We start from the raw sequence: 25629 nt of genomic DNA, 5'->3' as shown, positions 1-25629 counted from the left end.
GTAAAAAGCTTTAATTGTTACTAGTTTTTAGTACTAAAAACCTCATTATCTATACTCTAATACAAAATAAAGAGTTAAAAAAAAACCTAAAAATGTTTCATATTTGGAGATATTATGAGGTCTTTTTTCCTAAAATCAGACTCTAATTATTTGTGCGAAAACATATAATATCTCAGCAAACTATAAGCATTTTTCCAATTAGAAATAATATATACTTCGTGAGTAATTCCTTTGAAAAAAGTCATCTAATTTTAAGTTGTTATCATTACAATTCTGGAATATACATATTTACTGAAGACCATAATATGGAGAAGCTTTGTACTTTTATACTGCTTTAAGTGAAATCAAAATACGCATGATATTTTTAAATTTAGGCCAATTACAAACTTCTTTCAAGCAGTGAAGGCTCTGATGAAAAAGTTTACGTATAAGAAGGCAAAGACAGGGGAGTTATATCTAAGGATATCCAAGAAACATCATCATTAATACTTGAAGATAGTTACAGTCAAATTATAAAGAAAATAACATATAAGAATATTTAATAAATATTTGCCTGCCAAAATCTCCCTTGGAATTCTTTACTGTTAGGCAATATTGGTAATATCATAGCAAAATCTCATCATATACTTTTATATACTTATAGCAAACCTAGAAAGGATTTATAGGCCTCAGACTTGCTTAATTACCTTTGTAGTCAAAGGAATACAAAGTTGTAAAATTCTGAAAACCTATGATTCCTTTTAGCAGCTCCCTAAGTTCTTAAATTTTTAAATGGTAAGATGCTGTACACTTCATTATGACAGTATCTGAGTAACTACACATTTGGAAAACACTATACATGGTTGCTGCTGCTGCTAAGTCACTTGAGTCGTGTCCGACTCTGTGCGACCCCATAGACTACTTGTTACAGAATGAAGCATTTGTCAACATGACAGGAAAGACAGATAAATTCAGAACACTGAGGCCAATGAATGTAACTACCCATATAACTTCAACAGTTTGAGCAATAATTTAGTTCATTTAATAAACTCATACTTTAATAGAAAGAGGATATTAACAGCTCTGAATATACAATTCCTTATTACTATGCATATATATTTCTTTTTAAATGGATGATGGCCCAGGACTTGTGCATTAAACACAAATACTTCAAGTGGTAGACAAGTTTTACGACAATATGAATTATCTATATTCTCTATAATCTCATCTCACCTAACAAAGGAGGAATCGACTGTTTATCTCCATGTCTCATACTCTCCTGGGTGTCTCTACAATGTAATTATTATATAATCTATTAAGGGTAAAGAAACATGAAGAACTGGCTAGGACTTCATGCAAACATGTATATAAGAGAGACTCTTTTTTGGCATATGTTAATCCTGCTTGTTGGGCTGTTATACACCGAACTATTTACACTGAGTTGCAAGTACATAATAGTCAAACTGGATGTTTTTTCCCACTTTCATTTTAAATAGTATTTAGTTAGAAGGTATCCTCTTTAAAAAAAAAAAAACCTCTGGCATATCATTATATTAATTACAATGCTAAAATGTTTATAATGCCTTTATAATGGAGAGGATGATGATGGATTTCCTCTGCTAATACTCTAAATGTAAACAAAGGATAGATGTTTTCTGGACAGTACCAAATATTAGGGGTTGCCAGGGAGCAAAGTGTTGGAAGGTGTCCATTTTCCTGTTGTTGAGGTTGCCCTGCAGACAGGATACTGGGATCAAGCAGCTCAATCAGCTCCACATCCTCTTGTAACAGGACTTCCTGTTGCAGGATAGTATGAAGTGAATCGAGTCGGAATCCAATATCCTTGCCATTGAAAGACCGGAAGAGAGGTATTAATACACACATAATTTTGCATTAAATATTAAGCTCCTACCATGCTAATAAAATTAGAGGTATTTATTTTCAGTATAGACTCCAAGAAGAAACAATAGTCAATCAATTTTCAGCATGATGTACAGGGTTATATTTTCACAGTAAATATGAAACAAACAAAAAAAAACAGAGGTAGACATCATTGAGCCATATATTGAGTGAAATATGTATTTTTTACAGATTAATAAACCTGTTAAGCCTAATTAATTAAATGGCTGCAAAACAACATGGAAAATATAATCCTCTAACAGATATGCTGTCCCTAGATACTCTAACAATATAGCCAACATCCAAGAATAACATCAGCAGGATCAAGGCTTTCTAAAAATGAAACATTCGAATATTAAAAAAATATATCATTAAGGAATAGAACATAAAATGGCCCTAATGTGTGCATAGCATTTTATAGTTTACAAAATGCTTTCACATATACCAGCTCATTTTTTCCTCCCTCTTTCCCTTTTATCCATCTATCAAGCAATATCTCATAACATACCAGGCAACATGCTTGACACCAAAAACACAAAAAAATAAACAAGACACACAAGTCTTTACTCTTAGAGAGTTCAGAGTTTAAAGGAGAGGGCTGAAAGGTAAGCAGTTACAATATAAAGTGCAGACAAGTATGACGAGGTATAACTAGGTTATTATGAAAACGGCATTGAGGGAATAAACCGGCAACAAAGAGAAAGTAAAAGAGCCTAAGCTTAAAGGATACACAAGAACTGACCAGATGAAAGAGTTGGAAGAATGGGATGAGACAGAATGAAAGCAAGCCTCTTCTAGTTTGGGGACCTGTAAGTGACCAACATTAGTTTTGGGCAGAATATACCTGGTGGAGAGATGAGAGATGAAGTAGCAATGTTAGAGCAGTTCTCACAGTAACCCTGTCATGTACATTATCATTTTCTGTCCATTCTATGGAGGAAGAATGAAGCTCAAAGAAACTAAGTAACTTTCCAGAATTCTGATTTAAATCATATGTCTTTGGTAGTTAGTTGATTCTGCTTTCCTGAATATAGTCTTCTCTATCAGAAAATTTAAATTTTTATTTTGCATTTGATTCAAGAATAGAATCATCTTGTATGATAAAAAATAAAAGATAACTTTCAATGGACAAGGCCTTTAGCAATCAAAGTAAAATCAGTTAGGCCTAGGGTTTCCTATTCTTAGTTAATCATTCCCACCCTAAAACTGTAGCCCGAGCTCATCATGAGGACTTAAGCAAGAAGGCAGTGATCCACATACTACAAGTACCTATCCTCTTGATCATGGGTGGTACACATCACTTTTAGAGAAGAGTATTTTTTAATATGAAGCCTATTTGGATATATTTCTTATCAATAATAATAATAAAAAAGCATCTCAGTGCAATGCTGATCTTCTGTTTAGCCCGATATAGATTTTAGCATCTACTGGTACACCCTGGACGTACCTCTGCAGCACTTCTATGGCTCATGTTTGAACTCCTGCGTCCTCTCTTTTACAACCCTAACATTAGGCGCTACTCGATTTTTTGACATTCCATCCCACTTTCATAAACAGAGAACAGCATGACTTGCTTTATACTACTGTTGAGGGTGGGAAGGGGACAGGGGCTGTAGAATATCAACAGCAGGTGGGCAGTGGGAGGCAGGGAGGGCAGTGGGTGGAGCAGGGTAGCTTTTCACGTAATCTTTGAAATAAATCTTCATGTAGTGGCCTTATAATTTGGTTTGGATTCTCCCATCAGACAGGACCATATTCAGATGGAAATATTAAAAATAAAACTTTTGCTACAAAAAACTTGAAAGCAGGCCTTTTGTGAGACTTCTATGTACTTATATATGGGTAAGTTTAAAAGAAGCCTAATTAAATGAAGGCCAACACTGACAGAGAGGGGGAAGCTATTAACATAGATGGGAGCTATTCCTCTACACAGGCTCTCTTATGGACCTGCTGCTTCATCAGGAATTCACTTTCTTCAACACCACTCCTTGGCACCAGGTCTGGTTTGGGGATAAAGCCTCCCCCAAACAAGTGTGATCTGAGGTAGTATTGATAGTATTGGTGCTCTGTGCTGGGGAGGAAGTGTACTATGTGAACTTTGGCTTACCCTCAACAAGTCCTAGTGTCAAGACTTAGTGCCTGGGTTTATAGCCTGGTCCCACAACTTAAGTTAATTTTTCTGTTCAGTTTCCTCATCTGCAAAGAGGATAATAATAGTATCCACTTCATAGGGTTGCTGCAAGGATTAAATAAGTCAGTATTTATAAACTGCTAAGAGTATCTGGTTCACAGTAAGCACTATGTAAGTGTTAGCTGTTAGTGTTGTTAGTACATATGAAATACTTAAAAGTACAGTAAAGAAAAGCATGTATAATATAAAAACTTACAGAACATAGCACACATAATTATTACAAGGTTGTTGTAGAAAAGAGATCCAACAGGCTGTAGTTTCTGAGAAAGGTCCTGAGGAAGAGCTACAACTGCTTATTGGAAAGATTCTAATAATAGAAAAATGGAACACAATTCACAGTATAATAGTACATATATAGAGACTAGGCAAGAAATAAACAGAAAGGAAGACTATACTGGGCTGGTACAATATTGGTGGATAAAACTGGAAAGGTAGATTAAGGCCAAATTATGCAAACACTTTCATGCCAGTCAAAGTGATGAACTGGACTTGACTTGATAGTTAGTAGGTATCTTTTTAGAAACTAAACAGGGAAACAGCATGAGAAGATAACTTAGGAAGAATACTGCCTGGATGGAATGAAGAATATGAGAAGCACTGCTAAAGAATAAAGAGATTTCTATTGTGGCCCCTAGGGATGAAGAAAACATATTCATGTGTCAATATACTTCAATGATCTTACACACTTTTAAATATATAGTGCTATTTAATTAAGCTGATGAGGATCAGGTGAGACAACTTCTGGGCAAGCACTTTATAGGCCAAAAAGTGCTTAGAGAGTGCCAATACCACCAGTATCATAGTTGCTATCATTTTTTTTTTTAGTCTTTAAGAAGAAAAGTACTATCTTAATCAAAGTGAACAATAATAAAATGTTCAGATATGATGGAGCAATTGCCAGTATCTTTATAAAAGGAAAGAGGGACTCATTCAGTATCTGTATAGCTAACAAAATTTTAAATATTTTATAATCAAGAGAAAAAAGTCAAGCAATTTCATGCCACATGCCAACTGGGCAATTCCTTATGTTATTACTTGTGAACTATTTCTCAGGTATGTACTTCCTAAAATTCTCTATAATCTAGGCACAAAAGAGATGCATACAAAAGCTGGCACTTTAAAGTGAAATATGACATGAAGCATGTGGCCAGTGACAAAGATCCAAGAATGAAAAGATCAGGACTGTGCACACTATGATTAAACCACAGAAAAATGTATATGCACCCACATACCTTACCACTGGGCTTCCCTCATGGCTCAGCAAAGAACAAGCCATGTAAAGAATCTGCCTGCAGTGCAGGAGACGTGGGTTCAATCCAGGGGTAGGGAAGATCCCCTGGACGAGGCCATAGCAACCCACTCCAGAATTCTTACCAGGAGAACCCCATGGACAGAGGAGCCTGGTGGGCTACAGTCCAGGAGGTCGCAGAGAGTCAGACATGACTGACAAGACCAAGCACATACCTTACCACAGTCCTAGTATCACTGAAGAATGAAGATGGCTCCACCTGGATAGAGACAATATTCTACGTAGATGAAAAGATACTTCATTGACCTTCTCAAAACACCTACAGAGATGAACCCTAAACAGAGAACCTGCCCGAATGGATTGCTAAAAAGGTAATATTAGTCAGTAAAAACAACACACAAACTAGAGAGGGCTACATCATAACGGAAAGAGCCTGGGCTTTGAAACCAGACTTGAGTTCAAATTCTGACTCACTTTCTAGCTGAACATTTTTGAACAACTCTCTTAATGAGTATTCTTAACCAAACTGAAATATCTGAAGCTCAGGCTTTCCAAATGGTAAACCATACTGAATCTTACATAGTGTTTAGATTACCAAATCAAAATGTGAAAGCACTTTGTAAACATTCCTTATCAAAGGATAATTTACAAGAATAATAATTAAATTATCATCTTAAGGTCATAGGCCAGCAGAAGATTCTGAAACGTGCTTACTTGTGAGAGAATTTTATTTTTTTAAACTATACTACCTATTACTAATATTAGGATTTAAAAACATTGAGGCACTCATTCTTGGGGCTCAGGGATCAAGTAACTCTTTGGGAAATTTTCTGATTTATCAATTCCAGAAGACTAAATTTTATACATGAAGTTGTCAGAGAATGGTGGGCTTCCCTGGTGGCTCAGACGGCAAAGAATCTGCCTGTGATGCAGGAGACCTGAGTTTGATTCCTGGGTTTGGAAGCTACCCTGGAGAAGGGCATGGCAACCCACTCCAGTATTCTTGCTTGGAGAATCCCCATGGACTGTAGCCCGCCAGGCTCCTCTGTCCGTGGGGTAGCAAAGAGTCAGACACAACTGAGTGACTAAACACACAGCAAAGAGAATGGCAAATGAATGATAAATAAATTAGGGAGGAACCACACTCTTGATTTTGCCCAAACTTTGTAATCAAAGGCTGCGGAATAGAGACAATCAAGTTCCTAATGAAAAGAGGGAAGATCCCACTAATGGATCTATTTTCTAACTCAGTGTGAGGAATATCTGTCAGTGGAGGAAGATGGCAGCAGGACATGAATAATCTAACAAATAGGTCTTCAATAACTATCAGAATATCCTATTCTCAGTAGCTAACAACCTCTTAGAAGATCTATGAAATACTACTGAGTCCATATGCAAAGATATCCAGTTATTGAAGAATCTCCTTTTCCTTTTTCCTTAGGCAATACAAACTTTTTTAACACTTCATGAAGCAGATAATCTCCTTTTAGAGAACAGCCCAGAATTTCTAATTAAAATTAGTCACTGTCCAAATCAGTGGCAAAACAAATTTGGATTCATTGATTTTCTCATTGGAAAAAAAACTGGAGCCCTGAAAAGTAACCAAAAAGTGAAGTGAACACTTACCAACTTGTGAAGTAAGTCATCATTCTTATTGGACTGAGCCAAAATCCAACTCTTGATGGTTTCAGCCACTTTTAACGGGATGCCTTGCTGAAGGAGATGAATGACATTGTGCAAGATTATTAAACCGCACCTAAATATCAGAAAAACTTCAAATAACCTACTTCTAATTAATCACATTTTTTTAATCAGAAAAAGAAAGTTAAAATCATCTAGGTTGTATTATATGCTATATAATATGTTTTGCCAGTATGTCTCAGTCTCCTTATTGATCCCGAATTTAATTGTGTATCAGAATCACCTGGAGATTTTAGCTAGGAACATACTCCCAGGCTCCCCCAACTAAACGTTCAGATTCAGTGAGTTTGGAATAAGACCTGGAAACCTTGAGTACACTATGTATTAATACTACCTATGTCAACATGATGATGATATGGGTATTTCAAAATGGAAACCAAGTGCTCCAAGTTCTCAAATATTAAGAACATTTCATTCTACAATATTAAAGAAGAAATTTAACAATTTTAGAATAACTATCTCATATTGAAATATGTTATATTATTGAATTAATCAAAAATTCAGTTTACCTTATTAGCTCATTTCCTGAGCAGGCCAGTAAATGGAGTTTACATTCACTGAATGACTATAATATTCCAGGTACTGAAAAAGGGTTACGGGAACAAAGATGAATATACATAACTGATGTTTTCAAGAACTTAGAAGAGACAGTACAAATAATTACAAACTAATGCAAAAGGAGTATGTCAAGGCTGTATATTGTCACCCTGCTTATTTAATTTACATGCAGAGTACATCATGAGAAACGCTGGACTGGAAGAAGCACAAGCTGGAATCAAGATTGCCAGGAGAAATATCAATAACCTCAGATATGCAGACGACACCATCCTTAGCAGAAAGTGAAGAGGAACTAAAAAGTTTCTTGATGAAAGTGAAAGAGGAGAGTGGAAAAGTTGGCTTAAAGCTCAACATAAAGAACACGAAGATCATGGCATCTGGTCCCATCACTTCATGGGAAATAGATGGGGTAACAGTGGAAACAGTGTCAGACTTTATTTTTTGGGGCTCCAAAATCACTGCAGATGGTGATTGCAGCCATGAAATTAAAAGACGCTTACTCCTTGGAAGGAAAGTTATGACCAACCTAGATGGCATATTCAAAAGCAGAGACATTACTTTGCCAAAAAAGGCCCATCTAGTCAAGGCTATGGTTTTCCAGTGGTCATGTATAGATGTGAGAGTTCAACTGTGAGGAAAGCTGAGCACCGAAGAATTGATGCTTTTAAACTGTGGTGTTGGAGAAGACTCTTGAGAGTCCCTTGGACTGCAAGGAGAGCCAACCAGTCCATTCTAAAGGAGATCAGTCCTGGGTGTTCTTTGGGAGGAAAGATGCTAAAACTGAAAGTCCAGTACTTTGGCCACCTCATGCGAAGAGTTGACTCGTTGGAAAAGACTCTGATGCTGGGAGGGATTGGGGGCAGGAGGAGAAGGAGATGACAGAGGATGAGATGGCTGGATGGCATCACCGACTTGATGGACGTGACTCTGAGTGAACTCCGGGAGTTGGTGATGGACAGAGGGGCCTGGCATGCTGTAATTCATAGGGTAGCAAAGAGTTGGACACTGAGCGACTGGACTGAACTGAACTAAACGTAAAATCTGGGCTTCCCTGATAGCTCAGTTGGTAAAGGAGATCCTGGTTCAATTCCTGGGTCAGGAAGATCTGCTGGAGAAGGGATAGGCTGCCTGCTCCAGTGTTCTTGGGCTTCCCTTGTGGCTCAGCTGGTAAAGAATCTGCATTACAAGATTCTGTAATGCAGGAGACCTGGGTTCAGTGCCTGTGTTGGGAAGATCCCCTGAAGCAAGGGAAAGGCTACCCACTCCAGTATTCTGGCCTAGAAAATTCCATGGACTGTATAGTCCATGGGGTCCCAAAGAGTCAGCCACGACTGAGCGACTTTCACACTTTCTTTCACAATGTAAAATCTGGAGAAGTGTAGGAGGAAGGAGGTCAAGAGGAGCTGACACTGGAGCTAAGCCCAGGCAAGGGACAAGGATGAGCACAGGAGGGAGCCCTGGAAGCTTATGCCATGCAGACGGTGGCAGCTACGAGTCTGGGCCGGCAAAGAGCCAAGGGAAGAACAGAAGAGCAATGAAGTTTAAAAGGCACACTGAGATAGATTTCAAAAGACTGTGGTCTTAACAGTTTTGAATTTATCCTATAGACTATGAGGAGTCATGGAAGGTTAATACAAGGAAGCGAAACAATAAAAATTTGTGTGTTAGAAAAATAAATGGCAACAGAGCAGTGGCTGTACTAGCAAGGAATGAGTGTAGCCAAGAAGCATGATTAGGAGGGTACATAATAGTCCAGCTAAATAATGATAAAAGCTTGCACTAGGGTAGTAAAAACAGCAATAACTAAGAATTAGATTTTAGAAAGAAGCTGAAGTCACTTACTGACCAAATCAATGTCAGAGTGTGGGAAACTGTAAGATAAATTAAGAAGGTAGTAATTTGGGAATACAGAAAAATATTTTCTTTGTTTCAGGGGTGCTGAGAAAAAAAGCTCTGCTTTAGGCATGTTGAATATGAGTTTCCTGGAGCACAGGCAGATGGAAATATCTAACAAGTATCTGGAACTCAGTGAAAATGGAGAATAGACAAAACGCCAGTGAGGGCAAGAAAGTAGATGAGATAGCTCAGAGAAAAAGAGACCACACAAAGGATTGATGCTAAAACTTTACGGAAGGAATGTTTAAGAATAATCCCAGGAAAAGAAACCAGAAAAATATACAGAGAATGAATACCAATACAGAATACTCAGTAAGTACCTAACAATCACATTTTTTTAAAAAAAGTCTAAAAATGGTGACTGTTTCATCATGAACTCATACAGAAAATTTGCTTTCCAAAGGAAATAACTGGAACTTCATCACTTGAACAGAATCTGGGGGGCAATTCTAAAAATATATCCCCTAAGAAGGAACAAGAAATCTTTTTAAAGTTCTAGCTGCCCCAGATTTATATAGAAAAAATTAATTTTAGAGAGATGTACCTTATGCAGTTGAAATGTGTAACATGAAGATTAAATGAACTTTCTGGATATGTGGTAATTTTGAAAAACACCTTCTGGCTATGCTTTTAACTGCTCCTCAATTTCTGAGAGGATGAACTTTAAACTCTTATTTACTTATAAACTAGTAACAATATTTCTAAATGTAAAAATACTGTCATAAGTGAAAAGAATTAAACAGTTATAAAACCAAGTTTACACACACACACACACACACACACGAGGTCAATGTTCATCTCCAGTCCCAACACTATCCCTTGACCCATCCTTTGTCTTCTGTTGCCAAGTAATCTCAAATTCAAATTTTAATCTATGAATCATTTTTTAGATATATCTTTAGGTTTTGCTTTTAAAACCTTCCCCAGAAATATCTGCATTTGAAAGGAACAAGGAGAAGAAAGGGTTTAGGTGGGGAGGACCCTCAACACTGGTTCTGGTCTATGTGCGCTCTCACTCCCTTAACTCCTTCCTTGTGAGAGTTAGCTAAAAAAAAAAAAACCACCGTTTCCCTGGTGTTTACTCTGCTGTTGCATTTGGGTCCAGCTTGGTTACTTCACATTTTAGAGTTTTTTCCTAAGAAGAACAAAAGGAAAGATCCTTCCCTTTCTATCTTACAGAGTAAATGATTAACTGAAAACTTTAAAATCTTCCTCCCAAAAGTAACAGACTCCTATATTAAAACACTGATTAAACTAGAATGCTCAAGAAATGAAGTAATCTGGTTATTTTTTTTTCTGTTAGAATTCTTTTTGTTAAAACTGAAATATGCTGGAATATTTTCTTATTTTAGTAAATACAATAATAGAGCACAAATCAATTTAGTGAACCTAATTATTGGTGGCTTCTTCTAGTACCTCAGCCTCCCAATGCTGTATATCAACTATGAAATACTTACTATATAAAAATATATGATACTGCAGATATAAAGGGCAGCAGAAATTGAGGTAAATATACTTACTCCATTATATATCTTTGAAATAATTTATTAAATATTAATTTGCTTTCTCTTTAAAAAAATCTAAAGAAAAAAATTCTAATTATTGTAGGCGTCCTGTAGTTGGGCTCCTATTAAGGTACTGACTTTTATTTTTTTGTTTTTTTTTCCTGGTTCACTCTAAGTAACTTCGATATTTAAATAAGCAATATATTTTGATCCTCAATCATATTAATTTCAATTCATTATACAAATTAACCATGAGATAGTCCAAAATACCAAGGATTCATGTTTATCAAAACAGATACATACCACTGATGAAATAAAAATTAAAGTCTTAACCAGTGCAGGGGAAGAACATGGAGGTGCCAATAAGGTGTTTTTTAGTAAGGATAAGGATAAAGGCAATTTAAATAATCAGTAAAAGACAAAAGATTGAGTCATAGAGAATGGAGATGCCTCCTTACTTTTGGCAGGGCTCTTGCAGGAAGCTTTTGCTGTCCCTCTGTCACTGTGCTTTTTTCTGCTTTTGGTGACAGAGAAGAACATACTTCAAAGTCTGTGTGTCCCAGATCCTGTAAGTACTGGTAAAGTGGAGAATTCTGAAAGAGATATAAAATAAATTTCAAGATAATTACTACAGTTGACCTTTTAACAACATGGGTTTGAATGGTAGGACTCCACTTTAATGATTTTAAAAAATAAATACACACTACAGCACTATATATGGAGGGGTGGCTGAAGCCCAGCAAGAGGAACAGAGCGTAGGGAGGACTGACTGCGCAGTTATATGCGGGTGGTGCCTCTAACCCCCCCATATTTCAAAGGTCAACTATTTCAAAAGTTTTAGAGACCAAATTCAACATTATGACAAGTATGCCCAAACTGAATTATTTACACAATGCCACTTAACATCAAAAGAAAAAAAAATCAACAAACAATTCAGCAGGGTTAACTCAAAAAAGGAAAAACTAAATAAAATAGACATTCTTTGAGTGCCAGCAACAAAAATAAATTTAGGAATATAAATAGATTTAAGCAATTTCTTTGTCCAAATTATTTGCAGTATTAGAATAAATCGCTTCAAAATAGCTAATCCTGGCTAAATATCGTGCCAAAAAGGACTCACAGTGAAAAATAGTTATTACTTGAAGCCAAGAAGCAATGATTATACTGTATTAATTATAAATTTATCATATAAACATACTGATTAAGTCAACCAGGCACAGATGAGTATTATGTATCATTTGTCAGCACTGAAAACAAACTTAAAACACCAAGAAAGTTACCAAAATAAGCTTACATACAAGCATACGGCAAATAAGAGGCAGTGTAGGTTAAGAACAAAAACTTTGGAGCCAGACTATTTGGATTTAGATCCCAACACTGCCTCCTACCAGCTTGGTAACCCACGGTGATTTATAATCTTTCTATGCTTGGGCTGTCTAATCTAAAAATAGGTATAATATTAATACCTAAACCATAGGGTTCTAGGACTAAATAAATATAAAGCATTTGGAGTAGTCCCTAGCACACAGCAATTGTTCAATTTACACCTCAACTTTATATAAGCCAAAGCAGGTTATGGAATAGAGCAAACAGAAACATCCTCATCACTATTGAATGAAAATCCATGGGACAATTCTAGATAAATGCTTTACCATCATTACTACTGTTATTCCCGTTTCATAGATGAGGAAAGATTCACTCACCTAGAGAAAGCAGGATAGGTCTCACTCCAAAGCTAATGCTCTGAAATACTGTGCTATATTACCTAAAGTTACAAACAGCCTCCTGTGTTTAGAAAAGAAGACACCAAAGAAGCTTACGTACAGTTTAGTACAGAGACATGAAGCAAATGAATAATTACAAGAACGTACTGGTTGGTATGGAAACAGAGGAGAGGCAGCTAAATGAGACCAATACTTTAAGGGAATATATCTTTGAATTTGGAAAAATGAGGAAGAGTGGGAATCTGCTGGACTGGTAGCAATTCACTGGCTATTAATTTGAGAGAATAGGAAGATGAGTGCCTTCCTTTGAAGCTATGTTTAATCTCTTCTTTGAGAAAAATAGGCAAAGCATTTAAAAATAAGGAGAAAGAACTTATAGTCTCATCCTTAAATCAGACTTAAAATCTCTAGCGGCAGAAATGATTAATCTTTGTATTACCCATAATGTATTTTCAAATATTGCCTTGAGTTATTCAATATGTATTTTCAAACTGAACTGTGAATCCCATCTTGCTCTGCCCCTAGAATGGCAAAAGAACAAGAATACTAGTTTTTTTGGGCTGACCTTTAGAAAAGTTTACATACTTAAAAAAAAAAAACAACAAAACCAAAACTTGTTTTTAAGACAGTAGAATCCTTTCTTCAAATGAATTCCCATGGGGAAGAACAATAAATAAAATGGGTCAAAGTGGAGTTATTCTAATTCAAGGGTCATCAAACTTCTTTTGTAAAGGCCAGATAGTAAACATTTTAGGCTCTGCAGGCCATATGGTCTGTGTCTCAACTAATCAAGTATGCTGCTCTAGAGTGAAAGCAGCCACACGATACACAGACTGATGAATGTGCTTATGTTCCGATAAAACTTTATTTATGGAAATAGTGAACTTCTTATAGTTTTCATGTGTCACAAAGTAACATTCTTTTGATATTTTCCCCAACCATTAAAAATGTAAAAACCACTCTTTGTTCACCAGCCATATAAAAATAGGCATCGAAGGAGTACAAATTGGCCCAGAGTTTACTGACTCCCTACTCAATCAAGATCATGAGGCACACTTCTGATTGCTAACTGTTCTCTGGGAAGGGGCTTAGTGGGTGGGGACCGGGCCAAATTTCTTTTTATTCAAACTGTAAGGCCCTACCTTACAGTAAACTAGCTGATGCTATGTCCAACACTGACTGACAATGTCCCTTCCTTTTTCAGCTTATGTCACAGCTCACAAAATAACAAAATGAAGTATCTGTAACAGATTTTTAAAAAGTGATTACACAGAAGAGATACAATAAATACTCTGTTCTCCCTTTTTGTTTGCACATTAACTAAGAGCATACACCCTCAGTTTGGATAACCACAGTCTGAACCACTATTTCATATTTCACAAAACAGCAACTATTAATTGTCTAGTAAACTCTGGCTTGCCAAGCCCATCACTGCTTTGTTTCATGGCTTTATGTAACTAAGCTTTTGGCAAAATTTCAGAGACCTCTCTGAAGACCTCTGTTACCTCTGGAGACAGGGGATGAAGGTAAAGCAGGTTTAGTAAAATGTTAATTCCAGTCACTGTCATATTTCATGTCTGTACTTCTTTTTGGCTGTTAATGCAAATCATATCACTTTCTAACACATATAAACAGACTATATGAACACTAAAGCTTTATTGATTATATTTATGATAGAATTCTGCACTGTAGCATTTATTTTACTGTTTTATTTGCACTTTTATGACTCAATAACCTTTGAGCCAAAAGAAAATTTAAAATTTAACCAATGATAACACACAAATGAAAAACAAAACATCCTTTGGCTAACAAACTGAACATCAGCCAAGATGAACTGACCATGATAGACCTTGTAAGACAAATTTTAAGAATGCAAAGGGATTTTTAGTAATTATATTAATTTAGAAAATGTTTGGCAGATAAAATTACCTTTCTCTCTGAAACTACCGAATCATCTATGCACAAACTGAAAGATCTCAGATAGCCAAATAAAGACCAGTGACTTTCAAAAATTTTTGGTCTCGGGACTCCTTTCTAGTCTCAAAAATTATTAAAGGTCCCAAAGAGCTTTTGTTTATCTGGATGCCTAACAATATTTATCATATTAGAAATTTAAAACTAAAAAATTAAAATATTTATCAACTTACTTAAAATAATAATAAACCTATTATAATAGTCATGAAGCAATTTAAAACATTTTAACATGATTTTAATGAAATTTTTTTCACAATGAAATAAATGTATTGAGAAAAGTAGATTGTTTTCTATTTTTGCAAATCTCTTATTAAAGTCTGGCATGACAGGAGGAAGTGGCTGGATTCTTATATCTGTTTCTGCACTGAATCAGCAGCAAGTTTTTATTTTGGATGAAGTATATAAGGAAAATCAGACGGTAAACAGATAGGCAGTTGGAAAGGGAGGAGTATTTCAAGTCTTCTCTGATACCTGTATTATCAAAAAATAGCCATATCAAAGTCTACAAGTGATAATTTTGAAAAGGTTTAACATGAAATATGAAACCAAATTGGTGAGCTTTTCATATTTTGTACATGCAAGAGAGAATAATAGAAGCAAATAATGTCTTAGTATAAAACGTGATCAACCAATATAAAACAAATTACTTTTTCTTTGACAGAAAGGTGACACTCCATACTGCAACATCCTTAACCACTCTATTGGGAGACTATTAGGCTTAAAAACAAATACACAGAAATTTCTGTGATTCATATGAGTATTATTATAGGTTGATTCAGCTTTAGAAAGGGACTTTTTGTATGTGTGTGGAGGGTAAGGCAAAGTAGGTGGTGATAAATAATTTTCTTTGTTATAACTTTTTCCCTTGGTTCAAGGGAATAGAATCAAAATGTTTCAGTTGTTTTCTAGAAGAGAAATTATTAGCACTGGATTCAAACTACAATTTTGTAGTACTGGAGAATGTTACTGCTGCCAAAAGAAATATGAGAAATCCCAGACACAGCATGTGGGAGCTTCTCCTCAGGAAATCCTTGTGGTTCACTATTCCTGTAAATTTTAGCTGACAGAAAACACACATCATAGCACCAGAAAGAATTTTGCTAAATGCAAAAATGCCAGAAGTCTTTGGTTGTGCTAAGATTGTTCTGATGGCTAAAATATACTTTTGTAAGAAAGTAAACATAAAATAAGACAGGAAATCCCAATATTTTTGCTAGCACTGCAATAAAATGATTCTTTAAGTCCCAGATTACCTGCATTTCATGCTCTCCCCAAGACAGGAGATCCCATGCCAATGGATATATAAAGTTTGAACAACTCATTTAACAAACTGTTTATTTTCTCCATGATTTATATATGGTACATTCCATAGAAGTGCCAGTACTATTACTGCTGATTTGCATTTTAAAAGATTAACTGTGCAGAAATGGAGGTGATGTGTAAAATGCTCTTATTAATATGTTCTCTCTTTTAAACCGCTTTAAACCCTTACAGGTAGAGCAAGTTGTAATCTTTCATGTTCTAGCCCAGAAGGGGAAGAAGAGGCCAAATCCAGCAGAATTAGACAACTCATAATAATAAATACTAAAAATCCCCCCATGTGGCAGGTAATATGTAGGCACAGGTGAGAAAACAAAACAGGTTGATGTCTTTGCTAAAAAAGTTTCATTCTATGACACTTCTGATAAAACTATGGTACACTCGATACTTTCCAACCAAGTTGATGGTTTCAGGAAAACGCTCTCTTGGTCTCAGTTTCCTGAAGTACAAAGAATGCCATGAGGTTCTTAAACTTGTTCAGGTTGTAAAACAAAACTCATGACATTCTTTGGGAAACAAGACAAAAAAGTGGTACATTAAAATGTAGAATTTTGTGTTAACTCAAATGCCACTTTATCCTATGTAATCAGTCAAGTCTACAGTATGGAAATTCTACAGATTAAATCACCCAGTTTCTTCAGCAACAAAAAAATGATAAAATAAAGGTAGAGGAGGTAAAGAAAACTGCTAAAGACTAAAGGGACATATCACTCAAACGTGATGGAAGGAATGTTAGGATCCTGGTTTGATTGTAAGAAGACATTTCTGAGATACCTGAGGCAATCCAAACATAGGTATTAGATGATACTAGGGAATTATTAATTTTTTAGATAATTGCATTGGAGTTAGCATTAAAACCAGAGAGAGTGCTTATCTGTTAGAGATGTATACTGAAGCATTTATGGGTGAAATTAAGTAATGTCTGGGATTTGCTCTAAAATACTCCAAGAAAGATGAGGGTGGGAGGGGAACAGATGAGACAGTTTGGCAAAATGTTAACAGCTGCTCAAGCTGAAGTTGGGTTATGGGCACACAGAACTTTCACTGTATTACTCTTATGTATAATTTTAAAAGTTCATTATAAAAGTTTTAAAAAGTCAGATGCTAGGTTTTTCCAGAGTCTGGTATAAAAGATTTAAGAAAATGGCAAAAAAATTGAAAAAATTCAAGTTATTATTTTAATCTAGGAAAAAGATAAGTTTATTAAATTTTAGAAAAGAATTCTCAAGTCTTTACAAACTTCCATATAATGGTACTGGTATTTTTAGTATCTACTGAAAGAGAATATAACAAAGTTCTCTCTAGCAACAAGATTTCAAGTTATCAGTCTTAGCAGAGGTACAAATAAATGGCTAACTACATGTCAATTATTCATATTTACTTTTCAAAAACTAATGTGAAGTTTGTGGGATAAACAATTTTCATCTATGTGATTTCTGAAGCCATGTTTAGACAGTTAAATACAAAAACTCAATATATTCCTATGGAGCAAGTAAGTAGATTTTGGCCTCATTCCCCAACACTGATATTTGGCAATGTCTGAAGATAATTCAGGCAGTGGTAAGGAGATACCCCTCGTCCAAGGTAAGGAGCAGCGGCTGTGCTTTGCTGGAACAGCCATGAAGAGATACCCCATGCCCAAGGTAAGTGAAACCCAAGTAAGATGGTAGGTGTTGCAAGAGGGCATCAGAGGGCAGACACACTGACACCATACTCACAGAAAACTAGTCAATCTAATCACACTAGGACCACAGCCTTGTCTAACTCAATGAAACCAAGCCATGCCCGCGGGGAAACCCAAGACGGGCGGGTCATGGTGGAGAGGTCTGACAGAATGTGGTCCACTGGAGAAGGGAATGGCAAACCACTTCAGTATTCTTGTCTTGAGAACCCCATGAACAGTATGAAAATGCAAAATGATAGGATACTGAAAGAGGAACTCCCCCGGTCAGTAGGTGCCCAATATGCTACTGGAGATCAGTGGAGAAATAACTCCAGAAAGAATGAAGGGATGGAGCCAAAGCAAAAACAATACCCAGTTGTGGATGTGACTGGTGATAGAACCAAGGTCCGATGCTGTAAAGAGCAATATCGCATAGGAACCTGGAATGTCAGGTCCATGAATCAAGGCAAATTGGAAGTGGTCAAACAAGAGATGGCAAGAGTGAATGCCGACATTCTAGGAATCAGAGAACTAAAATGGACTGGAATGGGTGAATTTAACTCAGATGACCATTACATCTACTACTGCAGGCAGGTTCCCTCAGAAGAAATGGAGTAGCCATCACGGTCAACAAAAGAGTCCTAAATGCAGTACTTGGATGCAGTCTCAAAAACAACAGAATGATCTCTGTTCGTTTCCAAGGCAAATCATTCAATATTACAGTTATCCAAGTCTATGCCCCAACCAGTAAGGCTGAAGAAGCTGAAGTTGAACGGTTTTATGAAGACCTACAAGACCTTTTACAACTAACACCCAAAAAAGATGTCCTTTACATTATAGGGGACTGGAATGCAAAAGTAGGAAGTCAAGAAACACCTGGAGTAACAGGCAAATTTGGCCTTGGAATGCGCAATGAAGCAGGGCAAAGACTAATAGAGTTTTGCCAAGAAAATGCACTGGTCATAGCAAACACCCTCTTCCAACAACACAAGAGAAGACTCTACACATGGACATCACCAGATGGTCAACACTGAAATCACATTGATTATGTTCTTTGCAGCCAAAGATGGAGAAGCTCTATATAGTCAACAAAAACAAGACCAGGAGCTGACTGTGGCTCAGATCATGAACTCCTTATTACCAAATTCAGACTCAAATTGAAGAGAGTAGGGAAAACCACTAGACCATTTAGGTATGACCTAAATCAAATCCCTTATGATTATACAGTGGAAGTGAGAAATAGACTTAAGGGCCTAGATCTGATAGATAGAGTGCCTGATGAACTATGGAATGAGGTTTGGGACACTGTACAGGAGACAGGGATCAAGACCATTTCCATGGAAAAGAAATGCAAAAAAAGCAAAATGGCTGTCTGGGGAGGCCTTACAAATAGCTGTGAAAAGAAGAGAGGCGAAAAGCAAAGGAGAAAAGGAAAGATATAAGCATCTGAATGCAGAGTTCCAGAGAATAGCAAGGAGAGATAAAAAAAAGCCTTCTTCAGCAATCAATGTAAAGAAATAGAGGAAAAGAACAGAATGGGATAGACTAGAGATCTCTTCAAAAATTAGAGATTCCAAGGGAACATTTCATGCAAAGATGGGCTCAAGAAAGGACAGAAATGGTATGGACCTAACAGAAGCAGAAGATATTAAGAAGAGGTGGCAAGAATACACAGAAGAACTGTACAAAAAAGATCTTCACGACCCAGATAATCATGATGGTGTGATCACTCATCTAGAGCCAGACATCCTGGAATGTGAAGTCAAGGGAGCCTTAGAAAGCATCACTACGAACAAAGCTAGTTGAGGTGATGGAATTCCAGTTGAGCTATTTCAAATCCTGAAAGATGATGCTGTGAAAGTGCTGCACTCAATATGCCAGCAAATTTGGAAAACTCATCAGTGGCCACAGGACTGGAAAAGGTCAGTTTTCATTCCAATCCCAAAGAAAGGCAATGCCAAAGAATGTTCAAACTACCACACAATTGCACACATCTCACATGCTAGCAAAATAATGCTCAAAATTCTCCAAGTCAGGCTTCAACAGCACGTGAAACATGAACTTCCAGATGTTCAAGTTGGATTTAGAAAAGGCAGAAGAACCAGATATATAATTGCCAACATCCTCTGGATCATCAAAAAAGCAAGAGAACTCCAGAAAAACATCTACTTCTGCTTTCCTGACTATGCCAAAGCCATTGAGTGTGTGGATCACAATAAACTGTGGAAAATCTGAGAGATGGGACTGCCAGACCATTGACCTGCCTCTTGAGAAATCTGTATGCAGGTCAGGAAGCAACAGCTAGAATTGGACATGGAACAACAGACTGGTTCCAAATAGGAAAAGGAGTATGTCAAGGCTGTATATTGTCACCCTGCTTATTTAACTTCTATGCAGAGTACATCATGAGAAACGCTGGGCTGGAAGAAACACAAGCTGGAATCAAGATTGCTGGGAGAAATATCTATAACCTCAGATATGCAGATGACACCACCCTTATGGCAGAAAGTGAGGAGGAACTAAAAAGCCTCTTGATGAAAGTGAAAGAGGAGAGTGAAAAAGTTGGCTTAAAGCTCAACATTCAGAAAATGAAGATCATGGCATCTGGTCCCATCACTTCATGGGAAATAGATGGGGAAACAGTGGAAACAGTGTCAGACTTTATTTTTCTGGGCTCCAAAATCACTGCAGATGGTGACTGAAGCCATGAAATTAAAAGACGCTTACTTCTTGGAGGAAAAGTTATGACCAACCTAGACAGTATATTCAAAAGCAGAGACATTACTTTGCCGACTAAGGTCCATCTAGTCAAGGCTATGGGTTTTTCCTGTGGTCATGTATGGATGTGAGAGTTGGCCTGTGAAGTAGGCTGAGTGCTGAAGAATTGATGCTTTTGAACTGTGGTGTTGGAGAAGACTCTTGAGAGTCCCTTGGACTGCAAAGAGATCTAACCAGCCCATTCTGAAGGAGATCAGTCCTGGGATTTCTTTGGAGGGAACAATGCTAAAGCTGAAACTCCAGGACTTTGGCCACCTCATGTGAAGAGTTGACTCACTGGAAAAGACTCTGATGCTGGGAGGGATTGGAGGCAGGAGAAGAAGCGGATGACAGAGGATGAGATCGCTGGATGGCATCACTGACTCGATGGACATGAGTCTGAGTGACCTCCGGGAGATGGTGATGGACAGGGAGACCTGGCGTGCTGCAATTCATGGGATCGCAAAGAATTGGACACGACTGAGCAACTGAACTGAACTGAAGTTAATTCTGGTTGTTATAACTGAGGGGATTAGCTTTACTGGCATCTAATAGAGAGAGATCAAGGCTATACTCAGCATCTGACAACGCACAGGAGGACACCTACAAGTTATCCAGCCCAAACTGTCAACAGTGCCGAGGCTGAGAAACCCTGTTTTACGTATAAGGAATCACAGTTTGAAAAAATTCCCCCAAATATATAGCCCAGTAGCTGCTTTCATTATTTACCTTTTACTTTGGGTGCATGATAGATTCCAAAGCTAAAATTGAAAATTACTCTTCCATGACTTGCCATCCAAAAACCCAACAGGCTCTGTAATAGTGAAATGAGTTACCTTTGAAATAACTGCAGCAGAGTTAACACGTTAAAATTTCAACCAGTCACTAATACCATGCAAAACCAAAATCATCACAGCACTTGGGTACATTTGGAGACTATTTCTAAATGAACTTCTTATTCATCTACCTGAACTTTAATTTTCCAATAAAATAATTTCCTTATTAAAAAATTTCTGTTGGGGTCTCAACACAAGAAAAGAAAATATATATCTGACTAATGAGGCCACATATGCAACTAGGAAATTTGGATATCTAAGTAAACTCACTTTCTTCCACAGATGGCATCTTACTAAGAAGTGGCTTCCTTTGGTTATTGGCACACCTCTGTCAATGCTACAGGCCCACCAGCACGCACCTGCATCAGGCTGGAAGATGCCAGCAGGATGCTACGATGCTCTTTCCAAACTGGTCCTGATGCACCTTCTGGATACTCGCCTTTCCCAGGAGAGCTCAGTTACCCTTTTAGAAAAGCAATCTCTAGTCTGCAACAACTGCTGGCCGAATTCTGATTCTGGTTCCTCATCAACTATTTGCTTTGTCTTCTAGATGCGGATGACTGAGTGCTTACAGCATTCTGCCAGGAAGATTCAGCAAGAGGGAAACTTAAATGGCAATCGTCATTTGCTTATCTACCACTAACCAAATATTTATAGAGCACCTACTATACTAACTAGAGTTATAGTAATTTTCGCCATTAACTTCTCTCTGAGAATATTCAATAAAAAGTTAACTTTGCTTTACCTATAAAAGGAAACTAAGTTCAAATGCTCAATGTCATGGATTTTTTTTTGTTTTTAAATTAAAAATTAAAACAATACCAAAAGATATAAAATGCAATAAAAACTTTTTTCCCCTGCCCCTGATCCTACCCCTACATCCTCTCCCAAAATGTAATAAACATTCTTTAGCTTGTGAATTCTTCCTCCTAAATTTGGTATCCATTTATGATTGAAAAGTGGCTGGCAATGGAGATGGCTAAGATGACTCTGAGATTTTTGGTTTGAACAATTAGGAGGTGCTATTTACCAAAAATAAAATAGCTACAGAGGAACAAGTCTGAAGAGAGAGGCAATGAGTTAGAGGCACCTGTGAGACATTCAAATGTAAGTAACTTGGACCTAAGATATTTGGAGATCAGGAGAGGGGCCTAATCTGAATGTGTAGATTTGAGTTTTTAGTGAATTAGGTATGCAGGCAAGCCCATACAATGTCATACAGGTGTGAAAAACAGATGGCGTAAATGAGATCAGCCTGAGATAACACACAGTGTGAGAAGACAAGAGGGTCCTAAGAGAGATCAATATTTTAAAAAAGAGTAAAGTCAAAGCTGGAAAATAGTAAGAGTAACAGTAAAAACTGTTAAGATTTGTTGAGTTGAACATATATGAAGCATAGGTGAAGCCTGTTTTACCATACCTAATTTACTCCTAACAATCAACTTCTAAAGAGGTATTATTACTACCACTCCCATTTTAGAAGGAAACTGGGATATATAGAGGTTAAATAACTTATCCAAGGTCACCCAGCAGAATGGAAGCTAGCTGGGGTGAGTCCAAAGCCTACATCTTTACCCATAACACAAAACTGCCTGAGGAAAAAGGAGATCTAAAAGGAACAACTAAGGCTTCTCTCACAAAAGTTTATACAGGTATGGTGAGGCCCACAGATCAAGAGACAACGCCATTGCAAAGACTGTTATATTCACAGATCTCGAGATGGGAGCAGCCTGTGCCACAGGGGAGGAGAAGGGACATGGGCGGCACCAGGGTCAGTCGGAAGGGAGAGGAGGGAATTACGGGAGAGAGACTTCACTGTGGTTTCTGTGGGAAGGAAGGCAGCAAAGTAAGCAGGCTTCACACTGGCGAGATGGATGATTTCAGCAGGCTCTAGAGCACAGGGTCTGTCCCGAGTAGGGCCTGGTAGTGACCCCAGGGTGACTAGGCAGACAGACAGTAGCCAGGTGAGCAGTTTTTTCGTAACCTGGAAGGAGAAGCAATCCCTGCAGGGTCAGCAAGGCTCCAAGTTGTTAAATGCATCAAAAAACAGAATGTAAAACAATCACTAATAAATTTATATGTCAGATTTCATATTCTGTAAGGTTTAAAATGCAGGCCCTGCACGGTACTATTTTTAACTCAGTTATATATTTTTCCCTTTTCTTCAGGCTGTCCTCATCTCAAGTTATTCCCTTTCACTGCTAGCGTTAAGTTTCACAGAACTAGTCTCTCAAAGTGGCTTTTTTTCCTCTGTGAATATATTTTGAAAATGGCAGTAGATCTTCACAGAACTACTGTTCTTATGACCTATCGGCTCTTTCATTTTCCTTTTCACTCATTCCAGTGCTGTAGTTTCGCAGAGGCTACAGGGCCCACAGGCAGTGGATATCTCAAAATGGTCCTTGACCCGCTCCCCCTGCCCATTTTGCAGGTTACTACAGCATTTGCTTCCGGTTTGGAAATGTCAGTGGAAGCTGCTAATTCTGTTTGGTGCTACCAGATGCACTTATTTCTCACAAGAAGATGATCAATGTAGACGCTCATCTGTTTGTTGATGCTCTCCCTACTAATTCCTCCCCAAACAAAGCAGCACCAAACATTTACCGAGTAACCACACTGCCAGGCATTGTTCTGAGCATTTTTTTATACAACAGTTCTCATCTTTACAATAACCTTTTATGGCAGAACACATTTAAATGAAGAGGAAACTAAGGCACAGAGACCAAGTAACTTGGTTGGCCACAGTCATAGAGACAGTAAATGCTGAGAGTCAGGATATGAATCTAAGGCAGACTGACAGAGTCAAAGCTGTTATTTACTCCACTGCATTGCAAATAAGTAAAGAAGTTCATTAACTTTGTTTTATATAGTATTTTGTACAGCTTGTGTATTTTTTTAACCAGAAGCTGAACTTGTGATTTTTAAATTACTTAACAGATTAAGTTAGAAAACTCAAAACAGATCAGCATAAGTCTCCCAGTAATATCTACATTTATTACCAATCATTTCTTTTTCAGATGAGCCATAATTCACATGAATTTGCCTCAGATTACATAAGCCTAGAAGCTGGCTACAAAGTCTGTTCTAGCCAGACTTCAAAGTCGTTTGCAAGAGTACAGTATTATTACAATGAAAATATATTTATGTGTTATTTGTGTGGGAAAAGGTGCCCAATATGAGAGGTTGAATTCTTAATTTAGCAAATGAATGGAATGATCCTGAGCACGTTTCTATATAAAAATTAATGGTCTGCTTGACTGTTACACACTTCTTTTATTTAAAGCATCATACCATACCAAAGCAAAATGCTAACTACTGCCAAATGTTAGATGCTATATGATCTCTGCAAGTTTTTATTAAACTCAAAAAGCAATAGGAAAATAGTTAACTACCAACAGAAAGTAGTAGGAAGCACTGGCACAGAAACCTGAAACTGTGTGAGGCAGAAGTAACTGTTAATGAAGACTTTACACCTGTACAAATCTGTTCTCAGAAGCCTTCGAATTCCATCCCCTTGTTAACAGAATTTATCAAATTACTTGCAGGTAACTTTTCTTTAAAAGTCTAAGAAAAGTACTGTATTTATTTAAGTTACATATTTTTAAACATTTATTTAAGTTACATAGTTTTAAACGTTTCTACCATACCAACAGAACCTCTAAAAGATCTTTTATTCAAAACAAATCTTTAAGGAGAAAGATATCTGTAATTAGAATAATTTGATGGAGAATATTTGCCTTGAAACAATTTATTAACCATTATAAATGTTTTAAAAATCTTTTATTTTTGAATGTAGTTTAAAGTTGTAGGTCTAAAAGTGATTATCACATACAGAACAGCATTGTTTTTGAAGAATGTGATTGAAAAGGATGAACTGTTGTCAATTGCTTCGATTTTCTTATTTTTTCACAGTTAACTGAAGCACTCCACAAAATAAGCTGACGAGGAAGACTGTCATTACCAAATTACACGAGGTAATTATTTTCTCTATTTTTAATGAAGAAACTTTTGGTATATCAACACCTAAAACAGTCACAATTAATAAACCCTACAAAGGAAAATACATTTTCCCACTACTATTAACTATATTGCTAATATATGGAATTTCTATAGACCTTTCATTTATCTCTAGTCAGCACACAACCATAAAGCATAATTTAAAAATAACTATTTATTGCCCCCACCTTAAACCTTGAATAATAATACAGAAAAAGTATATTGCAAAATTAAAGATATTATAAAATAACAAGAAATACTTTTTGGAGTATACACATTTCAGCATAACTTCTAAATTACTATTCCCAAAGTCCCAAATTCATGTGTTAATTGTTCTTCATTATCAACAAAGCAAAAATCTAATCATAGAATTAAAAAAGA

General features: G+C 36.8%; 1 protein-coding gene across 11 annotated transcripts in view; it reads right to left on the bottom strand.

Annotated features, from left to right (window-relative positions):
• VEZT (vezatin, adherens junctions transmembrane protein) overlaps positions 1-25629 on the bottom strand; it is an 85660-nt gene that overhangs the window by 42383 nt on the left and 17648 nt on the right. For 8 of the 11 annotated variants that reach the window (XM_027967211.2, XM_012174119.4, XM_042246622.1 and 5 more), the window contains exons 2-4: positions 11437-11571; positions 6945-7031; positions 1646-1821 (exon numbers count right to left, since the gene is read on the bottom strand). In XM_027967211.2, the coding sequence (XP_027823012.2) occupies positions 1646-1821; positions 6945-7031; positions 11437-11571 (398 nt within the window). Of the gene's footprint in view, positions 1-1645; positions 1822-6256; positions 6880-6944; positions 7032-11436; positions 13224-13844; positions 13874-25629 lie in introns of those variants that run through there. The other 3 variants (XM_060412508.1, XM_027967212.2, XM_060412510.1) reach the window with 3 other exon arrangements.

This window comes from Ovis aries, chromosome 3 (assembly GCF_016772045.2).
Source record: "Ovis aries strain OAR_USU_Benz2616 breed Rambouillet chromosome 3, ARS-UI_Ramb_v3.0, whole genome shotgun sequence".
Lineage (NCBI taxonomy): Eukaryota > Metazoa > Chordata > Mammalia > Artiodactyla > Bovidae > Ovis > Ovis aries.
The sequence above is the reverse complement of the archived record's forward strand: the minus strand, read 5'-3'. Positions and strand labels throughout refer to the sequence as shown.